This window comes from Acomys minous (genome assembly GCF_964271855.1).
Source record: "Acomys minous genome assembly, chromosome: 17".
Classification (NCBI taxonomy): domain Eukaryota; kingdom Metazoa; phylum Chordata; class Mammalia; order Rodentia; family Muridae; genus Acomys; species Acomys minous.
In genome coordinates, this window is record NC_140500.1 from 19,505,473 (window position 1) to 19,529,074 (window position 23,602).

A 23,602-nucleotide genomic window follows, 5' to 3' on the forward strand; every position below is an offset into this window, starting at 1 on the left:
ATCAGTTGTAGCAAAAAAAAAAAAAAAAAAAAAAAAAAAAAAAAATCAAAGCGGTTCTTATCTGCCCTAGGCGCAGGCGGCGAGCTAGCTCTGGCAGGACTCCCAGGGCGTCGACCCAGGGCGTGCCGCGCGCACCTGCCAGGCGCCAATCACTGGCAGGCGCGCAGGGGCGCAAGCGCCACTGGCCTGGGCGGAGCCTCTGCGGGTTTCAATCTCTGCTCCTATTGGCATTCTTGGGATGACGTTCCAGTCGTCTCGACCAATGGCTACGGAGCCGGTCCGCAGGCCAGGCGGAAGTAGTGTAGGCAAGGCGGCCCCCGCCGTGAAGGCGCAGCGCCGTGCTGCAGAGCCGGGTCTTGGCTCATGAACCTTGGCCCAAGATGCCGCGCTTCGCTTTGACTGTCATCCGCCAGTGAGTATCGCAGTCGCCGGGAGCGTCCTGGCCTGGGTCTCTTCTAGTCCTTGCGCGCTCCAATCCGGGGAGGGTGGGCTTTCCATGTACTTTTCCTTTGCGTCCTTTCGTGTCTACTTTTATCCGCGCCACCGTGAGTGAGGAGGGCAGATCTTAATTAATTGTCAGTAGCTCTGGGTTTTTCTGGGGAAGCAAGTGCAGAGAAGTACATGATCACGATTCTCAGCCATTGAGTGAAGATCCGACCTGGACTCTCGGCTTTTTAGCGTGACCTTTCTGCTACCTAGTAGATTCCAGAGTTTGCAGAATTGCTGGGCTACATCTCATCTTTCCGCCCTTGTACCCCTCTTTCCCCTCGCATGGGGGTTACTTTTGAAATTTTATCTCCCTTCAAAGGTTATAGTTCTGAGGAGAGAAAGAGGGAGAGAGAGAAGGGGGGCGGGAGGGGGCGAGAGAGGGCTCCCCGAGCTGAGCTCTTCTTTCCGAACAGCTTGCATGGAACAGAATACGCCTTTAAGTCACCTATCATTTTCTTTCTCAGCACATGTTTGCCTCGTGATGATGGGAGGCGAATTCCGGGTAGGTAAGAGGAGGGAGGTTTTCAGGGCAGAGAGACATTGGTTGGTACTGGGGCTCCATCTTGGTGCAGCCTCATAGCCTAGGCTTCTGAGGACAGACTTCATCTTTCTGACCTGTGTCCGGATAAGCGGAACGGTGGTTGCAGTCCTTCAAATCTTTCCCTGGTTCACCGTGAGAATTACACAGAGAAGGTGAAGCTCACGGCGGCAGAGAGGGAGAAATACACGCTAGAATTAAGTAACTTGTTTTTCTATAAGCAAAGCTCAGATGAAACGCAGTTAATTCTCACCTATGTAGGCAAGGCTTATCAGAACAGCTTTTCAGAACAGGACTGGTTGCCGTTTTGCCTTCTTAGGGCTCGCCTGAGCTCTGACAACATTTGAACCTTGTCACACCGCCTTCTTCAACCGATGCCTTCTCTGTCTGCTTCCTCCTTTACAGAAAGTGAGTCCGTGGCATCATGCGAAGTGGGCCTTTAGGCTTCAAGGACTTTAGTGGCCAAATTAGAAATCTGGTTCTCTGTGTTTTCTCCGGCACCCCGTGTGCTTTCTAGAATGTTCTGGGGGGGGGGGGTTGTTCTTAACTTTCTTAAGCTAATACAGCCTTATTGGGAGTACTGTAGGAACTTGAGTCCCCATTGCCCCCATTTCAACCTGAGAACGTTCTGGACCCCAGCCGGCATTCTGTCAACCCTATGGGCAGGAAGCCCCTTTGCAGCTATAGGAAATCTGGGCCAGGGAAACCCCTCGAAAAGTAAAGGTGACTCCTATTTAGATTCTTAGTGGGCAGTATCTCTGTAAATAGGAAGTTTCTGGTTTTGACACTTGTGGTTCCCTGGTGAGTATAGGGAGGGAGTCAGACTGCAAGTCACTTGGTTGAAATCATGAGGCAAGTTGGGTAGGTAAGATTTGAACCAGAGCAAATTTAGCCCATTACTCTCTCTGCCTCTTAGTTACGTTAACTGTAGTGTTGGATGGTCACCTGGAAATATCACCAGCTTTGATGATGGTCACTTGAAACTGTCACCTCCTGATATAATTTTAAGGGGTGGTAAGAGTAGCCCCCCCCCCCCCACGGCTTTGGTGGCATCCCTACAATCCCAGCAGTCTGGAGGCAGAGGGGTTCAAAGCCAGCCTGGTCTACACAGCAGTGCTGGGCCAGCCAGAGATAACATAGTGAATTTTATTCTCTTGTAGACACAGGAAGACAGGGCTGTGGTTACTTGCTTTCCTGACATCCCAGCTCTCCTCTTTTTGTTTGAACCATGACAACTATGAAACTGTTGGTTCAAGAGCAGACATGCTTTCAAATTTGACTGGTAGTCATCATAATGACTATGATTAAGTTGGCTAATTATGTTGAACTGTGTTATAATGCAAGGCAATTTTAAAGCAACTTTCTTGTGCCTAACCAACTCCTTCATGAATCTTTTTTTTTTTAACTAATTACTTTTATGTGTCTAAGTGTCTTCTTCTCTGTGTAGCACAGGAAGCATGTCTGTGTGCCCGGTACCCACAGAGGCCAGAAGAGGGCATCAGATCTCCTCGAACTGGAGTTGTGGACAGTTGTTAGCCTACCACCTGGGTGCTGGGAGGTTAAACCTGGGTCCTCTGGAAGAGCAGCCTGTGCTCTTAGTTGCCAAGTCATCTCTTCAGCTTTGTATTAATATTTTGAAATGGAGGTGTGTGGTTTGTGGACCAGAACACCCTGTATTTTCAACCTCAGATCTCGCATTAGTACTGCAGTGTAATTTCTCAGGGAAAAGTTACAGCATTGTAACCCAACACAGGGAGGCTGATGTGAGTGTTCCTACATTACAACCTCAGATGCCTTGGTCCTCTAGAGTACTTGGGTTTGTAGTTACATGCAAAACCATTTCACTTCCATTTTTCAGCCAGCTCTTAAAACCATTAATTTTTTTTTCTTTTACAAACTAAATTTAATTTACTTCTTCTATGGATTTCCCCCTCTGAGCCTAGCGAGATTTGATTATGCAAATGAAGGAATTGGTAAAAGGGGATTAGGATGCTGACTAAGCATCAGATGATATACCAGGTGAGGCTGTAATTTACACACTGGAGTTAACGAGTTATGAAAACCCCACGTTTGTGCCAGTTCCCCAAGATTGGCTTCTCTGTAGTTTCTGCCTGGCAGCTGTCTATTGAATCTGAATCCGTCTAAGCATCTAGCAAGGGATTAAACACATAACCCTGAGCTACGGAGCTAGCTTTGAAGTAAGAGCAGATGGTAATCTGCAGCCCGGGTGGGGCCTGCCTTCTTATGTCTTGTGTGTCCCCATCCTGTCCCCTGCAACACCCTCCCCGCCTATAAATGGCTGGTCATGAGACCTCAGATCTTGGCATAACTGTCTAGGCTCCTGTGAAGCCCGGTGTTCTGTTTTGGAAATGGATAGCCCCTGCAGAGTTTGAAAACGAGCAGCGTACCTCTGACTGCTTCCAAATACATCACGCTGACCTTTCCACACACAGCCTCTGCCTTCTCTCTCTGTGACAGGCCAAAGTGTGGTTCAGGGAAGTGGGTCCCCAGCACAAGGGCGAAACTAACTTGGAACACCCGCCTCAAGGATTTACAGAAACCTTTTAAAGCTGCTAAAAGCTGTAAAACTAAATATGTACTCAGGAGGTTTGGGAGGAACAGTTCTATTTTGGGATGCCTAGCCTGTGTGTGTGTGTATACACTGCGCCCACTCGCGTGGGGGTAGGGAGACTGGAAGAGACTTAAGTGACTCACTGCACTGGTGCTAACTTGGCAGCTGGGAAGCCCCAGTGATCTCTCCCCCACCCGCTAGCACTTGGGGTGCAGGCATATACCCTGCCATTTATGTAGTGCCAGGATCTAAACTCAGTTCTTTCTGCTTACAAAGCAAGCGCTCTCACCCACTACGCATCCAGCAGATGATTAACTTACGGCTCAAGGAAACCCATTCACTCCCACATGTATGTGTTTGTTTCCGTCCCACTGAAAAGGATCACTAGGTGTGGGGTGGTACCTTCGCAGAACCATCATGTTGGATTCCTTTCAGTGAGTATTCAGGACGATGCACACTGCTGACTTTAGAAAGATCTCAGATTTTTAGTCCCCCTGAAAATGTGCTGAGTGGCGTCCCGGCCTGCGAGACAAATTGAACAGCGTTCCCTGGAAGAGGGAGTGGGGATTGAAAGTGGGAGACAGAGATGAGAAAAACTGAGTCAAGTCTGGAGATTTCTGATCAAGACTCACTTTAATGCAGGCGAGTAGACTTTATATAGCAAGGTCAACAGAAGATGTATTATAATCTCACTTTCCCCAGCCCTCAGGCAAGAATACAATCCTCTGAATAGCTCCCTGTAAGGACTTCCCTATTTCTCAGGGTTAGTAATCCAAAGATAGCCTAGAACACAAGACCTTTTTCAGCAAGAGTCAACAACTTGAAGGTCACAGCATGCAGCCTAAGCACGGGATTTCTAACATGACTGAATTTAGCATGGCTCCTCACAGAGTGGCAAAATTAGTAAACTTATCATTTGTGTGTGTGTTTAATCACTTTTTTACCCCCCTGCTAATATGGTCTATAGAATGTTTAAAATTAAGCCTTTTTTGAAGGTGTTAGGTTTTTTGTATTTCTTTTTTTTAACATCTACATATATATTACACATAAATAAACTACATACAGCAGGAAGAACCATGAAACAATCAGGAATTATGTAAATGTTACATTCGTAATGATTTGGCTATTTGTATTTGGCAAACTTGAAGTATAAGTTTTATTCTTTCTCAAGTCTGGTGGGGTTGAAGACCAGATAAGTCTTACAATTAAGCTTAGTTGTCACAGGGTTAAGATGTTTTTAGGTCTAAAGAGGTGTTTAATAGAGATGAGATATGATAGATATTGATTTTCATCCAGAAATTTAGACTCACCAAGATAGGAAAGATGTTCACTCTCCTTCTTTTAAAAAATATTTATTTTTATTTTACGTATGTGGGTGTTTTGCCTGCACAAATGTCTGTGTACATGCAGTCCCCATAAAGACCAGAAGAGGGCAGCAGATCCCTTAGAACTGGAGTTACAGCTGGCTCTCACTCACCCTGTGTCCTCCTCCACCTAATTTTGTGAGACAGATTCTTTCATTGATCCTAGAGCTTCCTGATTGTGTAGAACCAGCTGGCCAGGGAGTCCCAGGGATGTTCCTGTCTCCAGCTCTCCAGTGCTGGGATTATGGGACCACCCAGGTTTTCCCTTCAGGTATGGAGCAGGTGTGGAGCTCAGGTTCTGGAACAGTTTACTTGCCAGCTGAGCCATCTCCCTTAACCCCCCACCCCACCCCTAATACTTTCTTTTCTTTTCAGTTTATATATTCACCTCACATCCCAGTCGTAGCCCCTCCCTTCTCTCCTGGTACCCGCTTCCCACCCTCTTCCCCCATCCCCTCCCACCATCCTTGATTTTAAAAGTGCACAGTGAGATTGGGAGGATGAGGCTTCTACTTAAGAGCAGTTCTGTTTTATTTCTTCAGTTTCTGGAGACAGGTCTTCTGTAGCCCAGGCTGGCCTAGGAGATTCTGTGCGACTTGACCTTGACTCCTGACATTCCTGCCTCCATTTCTCAAGTTGCTAGAATTATGACTTGTGTCACTGAATCCAGCCTTTGGTCCTTTGAGAGAGCCTTGCTTTGTAGCCTGAGATAGCCTGGGATTCAGGCTGGCCTTGAGTTCAAGAAGTCTTTCTTCCTTGACCCCGCCGAGTGCTGGGATTAAATCATGGGTCACCGAGAGGCAGTTTTATTGATCTCAGGAGATTTTTAGGCTGAGATAGGAAGTAAGCCCAAGACACAATTCCTCTGATTCCTTTTCCTAGATTAGGAAGGCCAGTGTGCCCATGCCCGCCTTGGGATGCTGACCTATGTGCGTGTCAGAGGCTAATGTCCTTTTCTGTGGCTGTTTCTTAAGATGCTACAGGAATTTGGACTCTAAGAACTCTTCAATTAATAGTGGTCCAACAGTGGTCATGGTTTTGCCAAGGCCTAAATAGTTCTGTACACAGTAACTTCATGTATATATTCATACATTTTTTAATATCTACATGTTAAGGAACCAAAAATATTCTCATTATTCCTATTCTTCTAACCATATGGAACCACATTTATTTACTTATTTATATTTTAATTACTTGGTTAATTTTGAAATGCTGGGTATTGAACCTGAGGCCTTGCATGGTAAGCAATGTTCTACCACTGAGCTATATCCCTTATACTTATGTTAAAAAAAAATAACACTACATCTTTATTTTTGAAATAGATACCCTAGCCCTGGCTGGAACTCACTATATAGTCAGGCTAGCCTTAAACTCACAAAGTTCCACCTGCCTCCATCCTCCTGCATTAAAGGCATCGCCACCATGCCTGGCTCTAGTACTACTTATTTATTTATAGTTTTTTGAGACAGGGTTTCTTTGTCTTATCTTGGCTGTCCTGGACTCTGTAGACCAGGTTGGCCTTGAACTCACAGTGATCCACCTCTGCCTCCCAAGTGCTGAGATTAAAGGTGTGTGCCACCATGCCCAGCCCTAATACTTGATTATTTCACACTTTGTCTTCTAATACTTTATCGTGGAGTTGTTCTCTTTCCACACAAACTTGGTGGGTTTTTTAAATATGTGTGTATGAGTGCTTGCCTGCATAGACGTATGTGCATCACATGTGTGCTTGATGTCGGTTGAAGTCAGAAGGGAAGGTGTTGGGCCCTTCCGGGTTGAGCTGAGGCCCACCATGTGAGTGCTGGGAACAGAGCCTTGGTCCTCTGCAGGCGCATCAACTCCTTTTATCCAGTGAGCCACCTCTCCCTCTTTTAGATGGAATCTATGCTCCGTGGTTGTTTTAAGGGATGAGCTTGGTTCCAGGCCCCTGCATGTGAAGGTCAGAGATTGACAGTAGCTGTCTTCCACCTTTGTTCTTCCACGTTTGTCTTCACTTCCCTGGTGCTGAGATAACAGGTGCATGTCTCCATAGCATGGGGATCCCCAGCCGAGCCACCTGCCAGCCCCACTTGGTAGCTTTTAATTGTAGATCCAACCTGCCATAGGCTTGGCCTGTGGCTCCCTCTCACCTCCCTCCTTCAGCCTCAGTTTACCCATTTATTTCCTGGAAATGTTTCCAGTACTGTTGCTTTAAGATTTCAGGATTGTTTTCATTTTTTAAATCCCTAACCATGTAGCCACGCCTCAGTCAGGTCCACTGTGGACCTAGCCCTAACGTCTCAGTCCGGTTCTGTTGAGCTACTAAGTGGCTGTAGCTACCTCACAGCGTGACTGTCTCGGATCCAGGACTTGAGTCAGTTCTGGTTGGGTGCTAAGGGTCCTCAGATTTCTTTTTCTTCTCATTTTCACAGCCTCTCACATGCTTCTTCAGGGCAGCAACCCACAGACTGCCGTCCTGGCTGTAGTCCTGCTGGCTGTAGTCTTGATCAATCCTTGCGTTACCTCCTAAAACAAATATGTACACATCTGCATTCTTCTAGCTTTTTCCTCCAGCAGTTCATTTAATGTCCGCTTTCCTGACCCAGATACATTGGCTTTAGGGGTGGCTTGATTTGGAATTCATGAGCTTGGGGTAGCTGATCGGAAAGAGAATATTTAGATTTGGAAGTTGAAGATCTGTTATGAATACCATTATTCTTTGATGTTATATATATTTTTAACCTCTTTTCAAAAATAATTTGTTAACGACAATTTTTTTTCTTTTATTTTAGTGGCGAAACAAGACTTAATAAGGAGAAAATCATTCAAGGTTAGTCTAATCAAATTGCTGCCCGGCTTCCCTGTTAGTGCGGTGTGTGTGTGTGTGTGTGTGTGTGTGTGTGTGTGTGTGTGTGTTGGGGGGATGCAAGATGCGCAGACCAGCGGCACTATAATAGAGTTGGATTGGACTGGAATTAGGGGATGAGGGTACCATGGTCACCACAAAGTTTGGCCAAAACAGTAGGTGAGCAGGAGGGAACAGTGTGTCTCTGAAGGGCATGCGGGAGGTTCGCCAATAGTTTTCTCTGTGCAGACTCTCAACGGGGTCCTGTCAGTGCTTTAAAAAATCATGTTGAGTTCTTAAAATCTTGAAATACCACAGTTGAGATTGAATATGATCAAAAAGAGGTGCCTGTAATCCCAGCAGGTGCCTGAGGCAGGAGGATCTCTGTGATTTTGAGGCTAATATCTAGACTCGAGTTCAAAGCTAGTTTAGCCTGTAAAAAAATAATTTCATATTAGGAAGTGCTGTAGGGATTTCTCCACCGCTGCTGTGGAGACAGCCCGAAGCCCTGGCACTCCTCTGCCTTGCCTGTGGCTAGATCTAAGCTGGTGCCGCAGCCTCAGAGGAGATAGCCCGGAGCCCTGGCCTAACACCGCCACCCTCCCCTCCCTCCGAGGTGAAAGGCTTGGTGCCCTGCCTCAGCCTGGGGCAGCCATAGTAGTCTACCCCAAAGCCATGGCAGTGCATCCCTGAGCCACAGCAGCTCACCTCCAAGCTGTGGTGGCCTGCCGCTATCCACTGCGCCTGCCCTGCTCCCCACTTCATGACAGGATACCTTCCTTAAGCTGCAGCCCACTGCCCCTGCCCCCCCCCCCCCCGCCTTCAGCTCACTGTATCACTACCTCCAAGAGCTATGGCTAGCCCTTGAGCAGTGGCCACTAAAATTTCAAGTGGCTCACTGCCAGTCTTCCTTCCCACCACAGGGCAGTCAGCCCTTCCTTCCCGCCCTTGGGGCTGTGGAGACCAGAGACAAAATGGCGCTAGCCCCTGTCAGCGCCTCAGCGGGAGCTGTCCATGGTGACTATTCCTGCCTCAGCCCACTCTTTCCTGCCTCCTCCATGGGAACTGTTTATGTTGACTATTCCTGCGTCAGCCAACTGCCTTCACAAAGGACTCTGTAAATTTGGACACATTGTAAACTTTGGCAGAAAAATGGCCAGACCTCCGCCTGAGAAAGCTCCAACAGCCCAGCACCCCCACCTCCCACACCCCACCTCCGTAACTGCCATCTCCAGCCCCTCAGTAGGACTCATCCCAGATTATGGAAATTTGGGATGAGAAGTCTGGACAAAACTCCACCAATCCCTGAGCTTCCCCCAGCTCAGGCTTGAAATCCCACCAACCCACACTCTGGAAATCCCTGGCCCAGAAAGCTCCACCCCCTAAGAAGCCCTATATAAAGTCTGTGCCTGCTCAGTTCTCTGCTGTCTCCTCCTGAGAGCAGAGGCATGCATTCCTGCATTCCTGCCGCCTCTCCTGGATTCGTCCCTCCAATTAATCTCTCCTAAGAGATTTACTGCTTGCTGGGACTCTCATTGGAAGAAGAGGAAGAAGAGGAGGAAGAGGAGGAGGAGAAAGAGAAAGGAAGAAGGAATGGGGCTCAGGCTCCAAGGCTCCTCAGCTCCTCAGGGTATGGGGTGACCCTGGGAGCTGTATCATTTCTGTTGAGGAGGCCTCCTTTAAGAGCTGTGAGGTTCCTGGGCTCCCATGCCTCAGGATACCCTTGGGACACTGTCTCATCTCGGGGCTGGGATACCTTCCCAGCTCTCAGAGCTGTGGACAGCCTTCCACCCGAGGACCAGAAGGAAGGCCACATTACCCACACAACAAATAAGATGTTACAGGCTGGCATTAACACTTTGCCAACCACTTACTCTGGTTTCTGTACTTGCAGGATAAAATTTAGTCTGTTCTGGGGTGGGCCTTCCTTGTCCTCTTACAATGTGCTGGGCTCTTGTATCTGTGCTGAGGTCTGTTAGTCTGGCTTTTTAAGGAATATCTTTGTGAACTTCTGGGGCAGACTATTTCTGTGCCATGGCTGCTTCTGAAAGCTTTGGGTTTTAGTTTTGGAGTAGGGACTTCTGAGTTACGCGGACGCTGGCTTTCCTTTTCAGTGTGTCTGGCTCCCTTTCTGGAGACTTGAACAGGCTGTGTGCCTAAACACACCTTTGCTTCTAAGTACAGTGTGTGCCCACCTGAGGTATCTTTGGGCCTGGGTCCCTCACCACCCTGACCCACATACTACTCCTTTACTCTGTCTGTCAAAGCCCGCCCCTCTGGAATGTGAGTAACTGTAATCTCATTCACATTCATTTTCAGTTTGGTTATAAGTTGGGTGCTCAGTTGTCTCCCCCTCCTCTCCCTTTTTAAAAACAAACAAACAAACAAATAAACAAACAAAGCCCTACCCTGTCTTTATGAGGCCGATGGGATGGCTTAGTGGTTGAGAATGTGATCCCCTTTACCGAGAACCCCAATTTGGTTGCCAGCACCCGCACTGGGTGACTCACAACCACCTTTCACGCCAGCTCCAGGGGATCTGACACCCTCTTCTGGCCTCTACAGGCACCCACAGTCAAATACACATCCCCCTCCACAGACATACATAATTCACAAAAATTATAAAAATAAGTCCTTAAACACAACCCTTAGCTGGCAACAGGCTGTACCTTCCTCTGGTTACTGGTATGTTTAGGTGGGAGAGATGGACTGATAGTTCCCTCAGCACCCAGAAGACACTCTCTCCCTCCTCCTGAGCTGAGCATGCAGCTCTGGAGTAAGGCTCTCAGGCTGGCAGCTGCTGGATGCTGGTCTTGTCCCCAGCACCAGAGCAGCAGCACAGATGGCATCTTGACAGCGTCTGACCATCAGGGAGCCTCTGGTTGCCTGGGAGAGAACTTCTAGATTAGGTTCATTAAGTTGGGAAGAACCGTCCTCAGTGGGCAGTGCCCTTCCATGTCCCATAATGAGGGGTACACTTGTCTCTGAGCCCCCTAACTAGATGCAGTGTGTAATCAGCCGCTTCCTCCATCCTGCATTGCTCTCCTACCATATGGACTGTCTGCCCCTTTGGACTTTGGGCCAAAATATCCCCCCCCTTTTTTTTTTTTATTGTTTTTTATGTATGAGTGCCTTGCCTGCCTGTGAAACTATGGACCCATGTGTGGTGTGCAGTCCCCTTGGAGACCAGAAGAGAGCGCATTTGATTCCTTGGAACTGGAGTTACACATGGTTGTCGGGAAGAAGGAGAAGTGCTCCTAACTGTTCAGCCATCTCTGCAGCCCCTGCCCTCCCTCCCTTCAGTCGCTTTATCTGGTACTTTGTCGGAGCATTGAGATGCGTGGCCAGCATATCACGTCTTATGCTAGACACGCCGTCCCTGTAGCTGCTGTTTAACTCTTCTCATCAATACCGGTGTTCTTCACTTTCTCCCAGTGCATCTAGAAGGACTTTTTAAAGATTTATCTGTTATTTATCCGGGTAAATGTTTTTTCCCACATGCGTATTTGTGCACCACATGCAGTGCCCCCAGAAGGCCAGAAGAGGGAGCCAGGACCTGTGAAGCTGGCTGCTGTGAGTTATCAGCCAGTGCTCCCAATCGCTAGAGAGCAGTCAATCCCTGCAGCTCCTGAGCATGAGAGGGTGGGAAGGGTGTCCTTTTTAACCGACTCTGTTTCGTGTTCATTGTGTTTTCCTCATCCCTAGACTTGTGCCTTCTCTCAGTTTCAGAAAGCTGTCTGTCACTGTCTTCACACCTACCCCTCCACCCATCCACTTCGATGGGTATTGTTGCTTGTGCTGACATTCTGGTCCCAGTGTCCTCGGGAGGTGATTACATCATAAGGGGCATCTCTCACAAAGGAGACTTACAAAGCGACACCCCAGAGAGTTCTGTTACCTTCCTACAATTTGAGCTTTCATCACTGTGTGCCTTGGCAGAGGATCTCACCAGAAGGAACCACAGCATTCTGCGTACGCAGAACTTCAGTCTCCTGAGCAGTGAGAAGTAGGCATCTCCGGTTCATGAGCCACCTGACCCGTGGTGCTCTGTTATAGTGGCCAAAGCGAAGAGAATTCTGCCTGCCTTTCTATCCATAGCATGTCGCAGAATGTCCCAGCTCCTCTGAGTGCCTGTGTTGCCATCTTACTCGTGTCTTCAGCTGTGTTTGAGGCCCTACACCCCTTCTGCCAAACTGTTGCCCAGGGAGGGGTTTTCCTCATCAGCTCCCATATACATATAAATAAATATATATATATTATATATTGTTTAGAAGACTGTCACATGTTTGGTGTGCTGTGTTCACAATTATTCTGAATGTCTTTATTTCTAATCTCTCCTGCTCGTCTTAATATCTAAAGTCTTTGTGGTTCTAAATTTCTTAGATGGTGTTCCTCCTGGTTTTCATTCATGAGGTGTGTGTGTGTGTGTGTGTGTGTGTGTGTGTGTTGGGTAGTTAATTCTTTTAAAATTTAGTCTAACCTTTTTCTTTTGAGACCATATTACTCTGTAGCCCAGGCTGGCAGGCAGCTTACTATGAAGGCCAAGGAGACCTCTAAGCCATTGTAATCCTCCTGCCTCAGCCTCACAAGTGCTGAGGTTATAGGTGTGAGCCAGCGTGTCTGGTTTTACACCATCTCATTTTAAGGGTGAAACTGAGCAGGAGGAAAGGAAGAGACTATCATTACAGTGCTGGCCCTTAGACAGTGGAGTGAGGAGCAAGCAGTGACTCTGCCACCTGATACCGCCGGCAGGGACACAGCCTGCTTGTGTTCAGACAGCCATGGAGAGGTGGGCAGACCTGACTGAGGGAGGAGCTCAGATGGCCCAGGCCTCAGTGCGGCTTCCCATGAGACAAGCAGCCTTGGGCGGAAATATCTGTACAGTTACAGATCATGTCTTGGTGCTTAGAATCAGCTTCTCAGAAGTCAGGTGGCCTTGTACCCAAGGGGATGACGTCCTGTCACAGTCATCACCGCAGCTTCTGTCCCTTTTGTGTGACTTCACTTAGATACATCTTTGAATGGTTCTGTCCCACTACAGGACAAGGAGTAGACGAACCCCTCTCTGAGACTGGCTTTAGGCAAGCAGCCGCCGCTGGTCAGTTTCTGAACGGTGTGCAGTTTACGCACGCTTTCTCCAGCGATCTCACGAGGACTAAGCAGGTGAGTTCAGGCTAAGTGTCTAGGCTGGTGGGTCAGGATCTCAGCGACACGGAGCTTGACAACCCTGCTCCTAAACCTAGTGAGATGGCTCGGTGGGTAGAGGCACTTGCTGCCAAGTCTGATGACCCAAGTTCAACCCTGGGACCCACATGAAGGAAGGAGCAGACCGACTCTTTCAAATTGTCCTCTGACCTCCACATGCATGCCATAATGACATGTACGCGCGCGTGTGCCATGCACACGCACGTGCTCGCATGCCTACACACACAAAAATAAAACACTAAACACAAAAACAAAACACAACCCATAAAGCATGCAGAGGGGAGAGAGCAGGTCTTAAACAATTTCTGTCCATCAAAACTAGCTGGACATAAAGAGAGGAGAAAATGAACAAAAATGAGCAAAACAACATAAGTACAGTCAACTTCGTGTGTGTTATCAGGTATAGACCTTATTATGTTATGTTTTGAAACAGTGTTTCTCTGTGTAGCCCAGCTGGCCTTGAACTCACCATTCCTCTGCCCCAGTACTCTCATGTGTTCAGGTATCAAGCCTGGCTTACTGCAGCCATCATCAGACATGGAGCTTTCCAAATGTTATCTTAAATCCTTGTGAAAGATGAGCCCCCCGCCCCCCCCTCCAAAAAAGAAAGATGAGCCCAGAGACAAATCACAGATCCAGAAACAACGAGGAGACAGGAGTCGGGCGCAAACTGGGAAACTGACGATTGATTGAGCCTGAGGCTTAAAGGAAACAGCAGCCATTTAGTTAAGCTGCAGGGAGAGTTAGTAAAGAGTAGGGGTGAGAAGATGGTTCTGCGAAGAAAGTGCTTGCCACACCGCCGTGAGGATCGAGCTGAGAGCCCCAGAACCCAGATAAAAGATGGGCACACACGGCAGCCACTAGTAACCCAGCAACGGGGAGAAGGGAGAGAGAGATCCCTGGAGCAAGCTGACTAACGAGATAACTGATAAGCCAGAACTAGTGAGCTCCAGGTATCAAGACACTCTCCTCAGGAATAAAGCAGAGAGCCATCCAGGAACACATTTCCAGTCAGCGTAGAGCCTGCAGGAGCACACTAACGATGAACACACATGCATGTCTACACACACACACACACACACACACACACACACACACACACACGGGCCACAATGAAGGGCACTGTATCCTTTCTATAAGATACTAAGTATTGTAGGTTTGAGGGTTTCTGTGGTGTCTATGAGAGCCGTTCATGTCTGTCCACACTGGTACGGTCCGAGTGCGGTTGCACAGAGCGTATCAGCAAGTGGGTCGTGTGGCTGGGTCCTAATAAGCCTTTACTTATAAGAGCAGGTAATAGTGTGAACTGGCCTGTGGTCTAGACGTACCTAGCAGTAAATACCAGAGTGAGGCGTGAAGAGAAGCCCCAAGCCCTGGGCGTCCTGTTCGCTGCGCAGGCTCCTCTGCCACCAAGCCGCAGCCCCAGGCAGAGAAACAACTCTTGCCCAGCAGAGCTATTGCTAGTAATTTCAAAAAAACGATATGGCACGCTTTTGAAACTTCATGGTGACCCATTCTTACAGAAAAAGAGCGACATTTATCTTTTGGTTTTCAGACCATACATGGCATTTTGGAGAGAAGCAGATTTTGCAAGGACATGGCAGTGGAGTATGACTCCAGACTTCGAGAAAGGGTGAGCTGTTCGTGCTTGACTTCCTGCCGCAGACTTGCAGCAAGCCGTCACTTAGCTAAAACTCAGATTTAATGAATATATTTTTATGTGAGGATGTTTGGCCTGCATGTATATCTGTGCATCACAAGCATGCCTGGTTTCCACGGAGGCCAGAAGAGGGTGTTGGATCTCCAGGGAATGGAATTGCAGACCATTGTGAACTGCCGTGTGGATGCTGGGAATTGAACCGGGGTCCTTTGGAAGAGTAGTCGGCGCTCTTGACCACCGAGCGATATCTCCAGCCCTTTCTTGGGAATATAGAATCAAGTAATGTATGTCAAGGATCTGTAGCTGGTCATGGTAGCACACATCTGTAATTCCAGCTCCTGGGAAGTGGGAGGCAGGAGGATTATTAATTTGAGGCCAGCCTGAGCTCCGTATACCCTATTTCAAAAAAAAAAAAAAAAAAGTCAAGATCTAGAGGTAATAGCTCAGTGATAAAGTACTTGGCTAAAATGTTTAATTCTCAGCACAGAGAGGGGAGGATTAAGAAGAGGCTGGAAGGATTGGGGGGGGGGGCAGGAAGGGGGGGTCTTTTGAGCTATCTTGCTACATAGTATTACATAGCACACCCTAACTCTCTGACGTTAAGTGTCTTGAGTTATAAAAGGAGATCATACTGGTAATAACGTGTTATACTGTGGGGAAATTTAAAATGAAGGAGAACTCTCCTTCCCACGCTTGCTCCTCACTGGAGTGTGGGTAGGTTTTCCTCTCTACTCAGTTTGTGTACCCGAAATGAGTCTTCCGAAGGCCGAGATTTAAATTTAGGGCAAGTCACATGGTAATTTCCAACCTGAGATCTGAACCCAGGCCTCTTACCGCACCGGGGTTTTATTGGTTTGTTTGTGTGTTTTGTTTTTAATGCTCTACAATACCGACTCCGAACTCACCAGCACCCCAGCCAGTCCTGCTTCCTTCTGACCCTACGTAGGAATGGAACAGAATAGCGAGAGCGTTTTAAAAGTCCTGCCTCTCTCAGCTTGCACACGCTCTCTGTGGTTCAGGATGCATACTAGGTCCTGGCTGAAGGACGTTCCTGCTTTTTGCCTGAGCACCTGGGCTGAACGCGTAGAATCGGGCGTGACACTGGGTGGCGAGGCAGGGCCATGTGTTGCCCTGCACGCATTTCTCTCCACCCCCAGAATTGGGCAGATGCCTCGTTTGTCTGGCAAAGCCCCATAGCCACTCACATAGAGCATCCGTCTGGAGGTTTCTACCGTGTTCTAGGGCACAGGCCTCTGTTGAGCGATTCCCACTAGCAGTTCGGAGGAGACAGGGTAACAAGGGAACGAGGATGCGCTCCTTCCTGGGATGGTTTCAGATTGTCACAGGCCTTTGCTGCTATGCGGATGTGTAAGCCTCAGCTTTATCTACCTGGACTATTGCAGAAGTACGGGATCGTGGAAGGCAAGCCGCTAAGCGAGCTCCGGGCCATGGCCAAAGCTGCTGGGGAGGAGTGTCCCATGTTCACCCCACCCGGAGGAGAGACACTAGAGCAGGTAGGTTGTGTATCCCGCATCTGGGGAGCCGCTTCGCCAGCACATCAGTGAACTTGCCAGCGACATCGTCACTGAATGGCTTTGTAGCCTAGATGTTTGGAACTGACAGCCAACTGGTTTGCTAGCTTTGGAAACCACGCCCCCTGCCCCGCCCCCCCCAATCTTTTCCAAGTTACCCGGTCTGTCACAGCTGCTGTGGGTCAGCAGCGATCACTGCTGAGAAAAACTTATCATGAGGTGGTAGTGTAGGCCGCGGGGGAAGCCAGTAGATCTTCCCTCTGGACTGCCAAGGGATTTTCCTGCTGAGGCTTTCCCCAGCCCTCCTCATCCCCTTTCCTTCATATCTTCAACAACTAGTGGCAAACCTTGGGGTTTTAATGGTTACTTGTATTTCAGATTTCTATTTTAAGGATGTTCTTAACTTCACTTTCTTTCCTCATGTACTTCTTTCCTTGTAGGTGAAAACGCGTGGGAAGGATTTCTTTGATTTTATTTGTCAGCTAATCCTGGGCAAGGCTGGCCAGAGGGAAACCTACCTCCCCGGAACTCCAGGCCGCTGTTTGGAGAGCTGTTTGGCCGAGGTTTTCCCTGTAGGAAAACGTGGCGGCTTGGGTCTGCAGCCCGGTGGTGGGTCCCCCGGTTTAGCGGCCAGCGTCTTAGTTGTAAGTCACGGAGCTTACATGAGAAGCCTCTTTGGTTATCTCCTGAGTGACCTCAAATGCTCATGGCCGGCAACACTGGGCAAATGTGACCTTTCATCAATCACTCCCAACACGGGCATCAGTGTCTTTATCATAGACTGCGAGGAAGGACGGGGGCCAGCAATTCAGTGTGTCTGCATGAACCTCCAGGAGCATCTGAACGGAGTGACCGAAAAACGCTGAGGTTAAAACCCTGACACTCTGCAGCCCCTGAAGGGAGTGCCTTGGCCTGTTGTGTTTGTGTCCTCTGCCCCTGCCATTTCAGAAGCACTTAAGAATCCATGTGGTGAAGTCCTGCTCGGGTCCTGGCAGTATCTGACTGGTCCATTCCGTCTCTGAATTATTAGCGTGTGAGGACATGCAGCATTGCACACTGGGAGAGTAACGGCCTTCTTTCCACATTCTTCCTTTCACTGGCCTTTCTGATGTCTACATGATGGTATTGGCTTTTGACGATACTTGTATGCTTTTTCACAAGCTGATCAAGTGCAGTGATTGTGTCAGTCCAAAGCCCTTCCAACAGAAACTGTGACGTGAAATGACAAAACACTATACCATCTTCTGTAGACATCACCTCTTGGGATTTTTAATTTAATTTAATTTTTTTTATTCTAAAGACCTCAAAATACAGATAAGGGACTGGAGGGGTGAGTCAGCAATTAAGGGTACTTCCTGTTGTCCCAGGGGACCCCGAGTTCAGATCCCAGCGTGTTGGCCCTCACAGTTGTTTGTAATGCCAGCACCAGGCAGCCAGCGCCCCCTCTGGTCTCTGCGGGTATCTACCCACAGGCCCCCAAGCTAAAAATACAAGCAGCCTGGTGGGGGGGCATGAAGAAAGGTACACACCACCTGACCAAATCACATTAAGGAGCCTCTGAGTAGAAGGCAAAAGCAGCTTTCCAGGCAAACCAGGGGTGGGGGGCGGGGGGGCACCTCAAATCATTCTGTGCTTCATATCCACCCTGCATGTGAAGACTTTCCAGTTAGGGAGTGATGCAAAGTAACCCATGAAAATGGCATCCAGCCGGAGCAGATGAGGTAACTCCAGGTGGCGCTATAGGAAAGGGATTTTGATTGCCGCTCAGGAACCCTCAACTGGGAAAATGCCAGGCCGGCTCACATCTTCTCACGGAGAGGACTTAGGTGGGAAAGACGTAATTGTAACACTGGATCCAGCTATAGAGGAGTCTGGCAGGAAGAGCTAATGGGATGGGACACTTATTGAGCGGTAGGGAATCCAAGAAACCTAAGAAAGAATACAGTTCTCCTGCAAAGGAAGGCACAGGCCAAGGTGCGCCGCCTCTCAGCTATAAAGCACGAATGACTTTGCCGTGTTTAGACACTTTGTGGAGCTGGAGCCAACACTTTGCGTCCTGGTGACCTACGACTAAGGTCCAGATGCATGTGTGCCTGAAACAAAAGTATTGCTGACACCATGAGTCCAGAGTGTGGCCGTGTGCCAAGACATGATTAAGAGGCTGCAGAAAACTTGCTCCATCGGTGACAAAGAACTTCCGCTCAAATGTTGTGTTAGCACTTGGGGCAAGAATTGCCACAAGAGACGTCAGTCAAGCCCAAGGCTGTGGGGTTTTGGTTCTGTTCTACATCTAAGAGCCCCCACCCCACCCCCTAAGCCTCCAGTGCCAGGTGTGTGGCCCAGAGAGCAGCTGTGACAGCAAGTGTGGTGGGCTGGATTCATCTACAGGGTTACACTTGTCTGATCGAGTCCCTGATGCTCCCCTGACAGTGATTTCTCTTCCTCTTACTAAGCTGTATTTTCCCATCCCTAAAACTAGAAGGTAACCCGTTACCTTTTAACACGTTAAAAAGAATAAACAGCCATAAAAATGGACAGAAAATGCATAATGGATAAGATACTCCAAAGCAGTGGGAAGTGCTATTTTGGTCTAAGATCAGGTGAAAAGAAACAGCAGCTTTGCCTTCTCAGTATTAGCCAAGAAACAGGATAAATTGTAGAAGTCCTCATCCCCCCCACCCCCGGACAAGCTACCAGAGACGAATGAACACACATCTTACGCTGAGCTGCACCTCAACCAACTCCAGGGCCTCCAGGCAGACATAGTCATATCCCGTTACAGAGAGTTGTTGCAAAGATTCTTTTTAGCAACATCGTCTTTATTAAAAAAAAAAAAAAAGCCAAGCAAAAAGCAGGAAGTCCCTTTCCCACCCTCCCTCCATCCTTATTCCAAATCTTACTATAGTGCTTAAGAGAAGTCTGTTTCTAAGTGACATGGTCTACATGCCCATTTTGAGTAACCATCTTGATAACAGCATGGATCTCACGTCACAGGAGTGCTAAGTGTCCAGTGGTGGCCACCCTCCCATGAGGTCAGCATTTCCTTTGACTGTTGTCTACACTGAATATAAAGTTGGTACTCACACAATTCTTGATGTGCCCAGCACTTCCCACTTTTTCTGCCAGTATTGGGACACGGCATGAATTTGAGCACCAGAGGAAAGTGTTGTAAAAACCTGAGGGGTTTAGAGCTCTCCTGTGTTGCTCAGTGGGTCCTAGGTTCCATCCTCAACACTGGGGGCGGGGCAGGGGGTACCAAAACCTGCCATTTTAAAAAGAAACCCAACGCTAGTGAGTGAAGCCCCCTTGTGCAACCCAGGCACAGGGCACCACAGTAAGTTTTGTTTCTTTCCACTTTACCCAGTGTATGAGGCATCAGTATTGCTTTTACGCTTTTAAGATGTACATAGACAGGAAGCTGCCTGTATCTTTCATTTTATCTGTATTGTTGGAGCCATTATTTATTTGGAAATGTATGGATCTATTTAATTGTAACCACTATTCTATTGAATGAATGAACAACCTTTTGTTTGTCATGGGCGTTTATGTCTGTTCAGTATTCTGTAGGCACAATGTCACAGGAAGTCTTGGGGGGTGGTGAGACAGTCTCACTATGTATGTCAGATTGGTCTCTGTCTCACCCCCCCCACCCCCCGCCCAAATGCTGGAATTGCAGGTGTGCACCTTCATACTGTCCCGGGACTCTTACTGGGTTGATCTTGTGCAGTCTTGAGGTTCCAGATTCTGTTTGGCCCAGATGATGCCCTGAACCCATGCTGCTGGTCCACTCCACTGTTAGTGTTAAGTTCATTTGATTTACATGATTGCATCAGCATTAGATGCTGTCTCCCTCAATTTTAGTAAATAAGTGGAAACCAGGATTGCATGCTAATAAGCTCCAACTGCTGAGAAGCCCACACAAACTCTGTCACACGTGTGTGGACAATTCCTCTCACTGGTGACCCTTTGCTATTCTTTGCTTGGTTTTCTTGACTGTCCCAATGAGTTCCAGAGTAGCTTGGCTACCCTGTTACATACACACACATCCCCCATTTTATTGCACATTTTTCTTTAAAAAGATTTTAAAAAGAGATTTATTGTATATGAGTGCTTTATCTGCAGAAGAGGGAATCAGATGGTTGTGAGCCACCATGTGGTTGTTGGGAACTGACCTCAGGACCTCTGGAAGAGCACTTAACCACTGAGCCATTTCTCCAGACCAGATTTTTTTTAAAAAAAATGTGTTGGAAGGACCCTGCTGTTTTAAGTTGCAGTCCTCCCAGTCTGGATAGCCGTTCTGAGCTCTGCGTTAGGTGTAGGACTCTGCCCAGCAGGGCCTCCAGCTCTCTGCCTGACCCCATCTGGAGAGTGTCTTTAGACATAGCTGCCCCTAACCATGTTGGATATATGGCCCCTGACATAGCTCCCTGCTAGTTCTCCCCTCCCTGTGCCTATAGGATAATTAGGTACTGTGCACCAGGTCATGACAGGAACATGCTGCCACATGCAAACCAAACATCCTTGAAGTGCCTAATTCCAACCAATTAGGTACATCTATCTTGGGAGCCCCCACCTACTCCCCAAGGACCATATAGCCTTTTTTCTCCCCAAATAAAGTTGAACTATCTCCCTAAAGTGATTCCTAGGGCGGTCATTCTCCATCGTGCTCATGGCCTTCTGAGCCCTGCCCCTCACCTTCTGTCCCTCCTGCCTTCATGGGCTATTGGCCAGCAGCCCCCCCCCCAGGGAAGGGGAAGAGCATGGTTCTGTGTTTTGCCTACATGTATGTGTGTGCACTACATGCATGCCTGATGCCCATGGAGATCAGAAGATGTCCCTTGGAACTGGAATTAAGGATGCTCGTGAACCACCATGTGGGAGCCAAACCTAGGTCCTCTACAAGAGCAGCACAGACTCCTAGCTGCTGTACCGACTTTCCACTCCTTTTGTTTCTTTGTTCAAAGACTTGTTTTATGTGTATGACTGTTTGCCTACAATGTATGTATGCATGCTGTGTTTCCTGCATGTATGTGTGTTTCTGGTTCTCACAGAGGCCAGAAGAGGGCTCCACATCCTCTCAGACTGGAGTGAAGGATGGTTGTGAGTTGCCATGTGGGTGCTGGGAACAAAACTCAGTACAGTTAAGAACAAGTATTCTTAGCAGCTGAGCCATCTCTCCAGCCCCCTGTGTGCTTTTCTCTGCCTTCCTTCCTTTCTTTTTTCTTTTTCTTTCTTTCTTTCTTTTTTGAGACAGGGCTTCTCAGTGTGTAGCCCTCGCTGTTCTGGAATCACCTATAGACCAGACTGGTCTCAGACTCACAGAGATCTGCCTGCCTCTGCCTCCTGAGTGCTGAAATTAAAGGCATGTGCCACCAGCCCCTGGCCTTCTGTGCACTTTTTAATGTAAGTGTAATTTTCAAGTTAATCCAAAATGTTGTTTTTTAAGAAGGCATCAATATATTTTATATTATGTACATTTGCATGTATGCATATTTACATTTACACATAATGAAATTTGTGAGTTAAATGCCTGTGTTGTGTCTCCAGTCTGTTAATGTAGGGTCTTCCTAGGTGAATATACTCAGGGGTAATGGTCAGCTAGCTACGCAAAGACAGATGGCGCCCTCACCAGCCTGGGGGGAAAAACAGGCAGGACTGCGGGCTTTTTGATAATGTGACAAAATGCCTGAACCAGTCAACTTACAAAGAAAAAAGCTTCATCTTGGCTTACTGTTTTAGAGGTGCCAACCCATAGCAAGGTCACCCTAGGGTTTGGGGCCTGTAGTGAGGCAGCTGTTCATGGCAGAGAATGGGCAGGGTGGAACTCCTCTCCTCAAGCTAAGAAGCCAAACATAAAAGCAAGGCCCTGGAGTCGGCCGTTCCTTCAAAGACACCACTCTGGTGACCTAAAACCTCCTAAAGGTATCACCATCCTCAACTAAGGTCCTTAGAGACCTTCAAATCTAAACTACAGCAGGCTCCAATGTGCCCGTCCTGTTTTATGCAACTATTGCATAAAAATATCCCATCAGGGTGCGATGGCATTTGGATAAAGTATTCTTTATGAGATGCCACATCCTCTGTCCTCCTGAAGGATCTCCAAGCAGGTCATTCTAACAGCTCCCAAGGCTCAAAAACCAGACCCGCTGAGCTGCCTGGAAGAGGTGTTCTCCAACCGCTGAGCTGCCTGCAGGCTGTGCAGTGAGCTCCAGGCCTCCAGCTTTCAGGAGTCCCCGCCCATGCTGGCTCTGGTGAGTAAGTCATTTCTACTCCTATATGTGACCCCTCTGCCCAATCCATATTCCTGTAAGTAACTCTGATAAACTCATTGGTTCACCAAGCTGAACTCTGATGGTATCCGTACTTTGCACTGTTGTTGATGGCCTTTCCCTAGCTGAAGTAAGGAGACATTTGTTCATGACTCCTCAGGAAAAGTGTCACCCAGCAGTCCCGCTGTCACAGCTCACAGGGCACTAGTGTTGTATTTTAAGAACATATGCTGTGTTTCTAGCTTAGCCACCTGCCCCCCCCACCCCATGTGTTGAAGGCCTGGTACTGGTACTGGTACTGGTACTGGTACTGGTACTGGTACTGGTGGGAGGCAATAGCACTGTGTGAGGGGCAGGGCAACGTGATGGGTCCTTACGTCACTAGGGATGTACAGAGTAGTTGGGCCTCAGCCTCTTTTTCTTGCAAGTGACTGCTTTTGTTTTGCTTCAGGCTCCCACCACGCTGTGCTGACTATCTACCACAGTCCTAAAGGCAACAGTCCTCTGGGTTAGAGACTAGAACTCCCGGGCATGTGGCTCAAACCTTTTATCTTCATAAGTTGATCAGGCCCAAGTATTTGCTAATAGTGAAGAGAAACTATTATGAGACTTCAGCCTGGTCATGCCAGTATGTCTTTCTCAAATAAACAAAAATTCAAGAAAATCACTTGGGTAATCAGAAACCCAATATGGTTACCATTTCATCATATTTGAACAATTAAAGTGATTGGATATGGGGCTGGAGAGATGGCTCAGGGATTATGCTCTTCCAGAGGTCCTGAGTTCAATTCCAAGCAACCACATGGTGGCTCACAACCATGTATACTGAGTTCTGGCCTGCAGGTATACAGACAGAGCACTGTCTACATAATAAATAAATCTTAAAAGAAATAAAATTGTTGAATATGTTTATAAATGGAAGAAATCTTGACTGAAAATTCTTTTTCCTCCTCCTGTTTTCTCCAGACTTTCCAATTTTACTGTCACATCTCAATATGCACTTATGGAGTCATGGAGGATAAGAAACAGCAGCCGAGAGAAAATTTATTTTTATTTAAAACACGAGGACAGAAGTGGGGTTACGTTTTTATAAATAACTATAAATACAGAGTGATAAGCAAAAACCTTCCAAATAAATAAATAAATATT

The 23,602-nt window shown here is 47.8% G+C and overlaps 1 protein-coding gene across 1 annotated transcript; it reads left to right on the plus strand.

Moving 5' to 3' along the window:
- The first annotated feature begins 253 nt into the window (after positions 1-253).
- On the plus strand, positions 254-19,718 carry TIGAR (TP53 induced glycolysis regulatory phosphatase). Its single transcript, XM_084765964.1, has 6 exons — positions 254-412; positions 7,735-7,772; positions 12,829-12,950; positions 14,548-14,625; positions 16,056-16,166; positions 16,625-19,718. The coding sequence occupies exons 1-6, from the start codon at positions 381-383 to the stop codon at positions 17,048-17,050; spliced, it is 807 nt and encodes a 268-aa protein (XP_084622090.1). The 5' UTR covers positions 254-380; the 3' UTR covers positions 17,051-19,718.
- Positions 19,719-23,602: the final 3,884 nt, after the last annotated feature.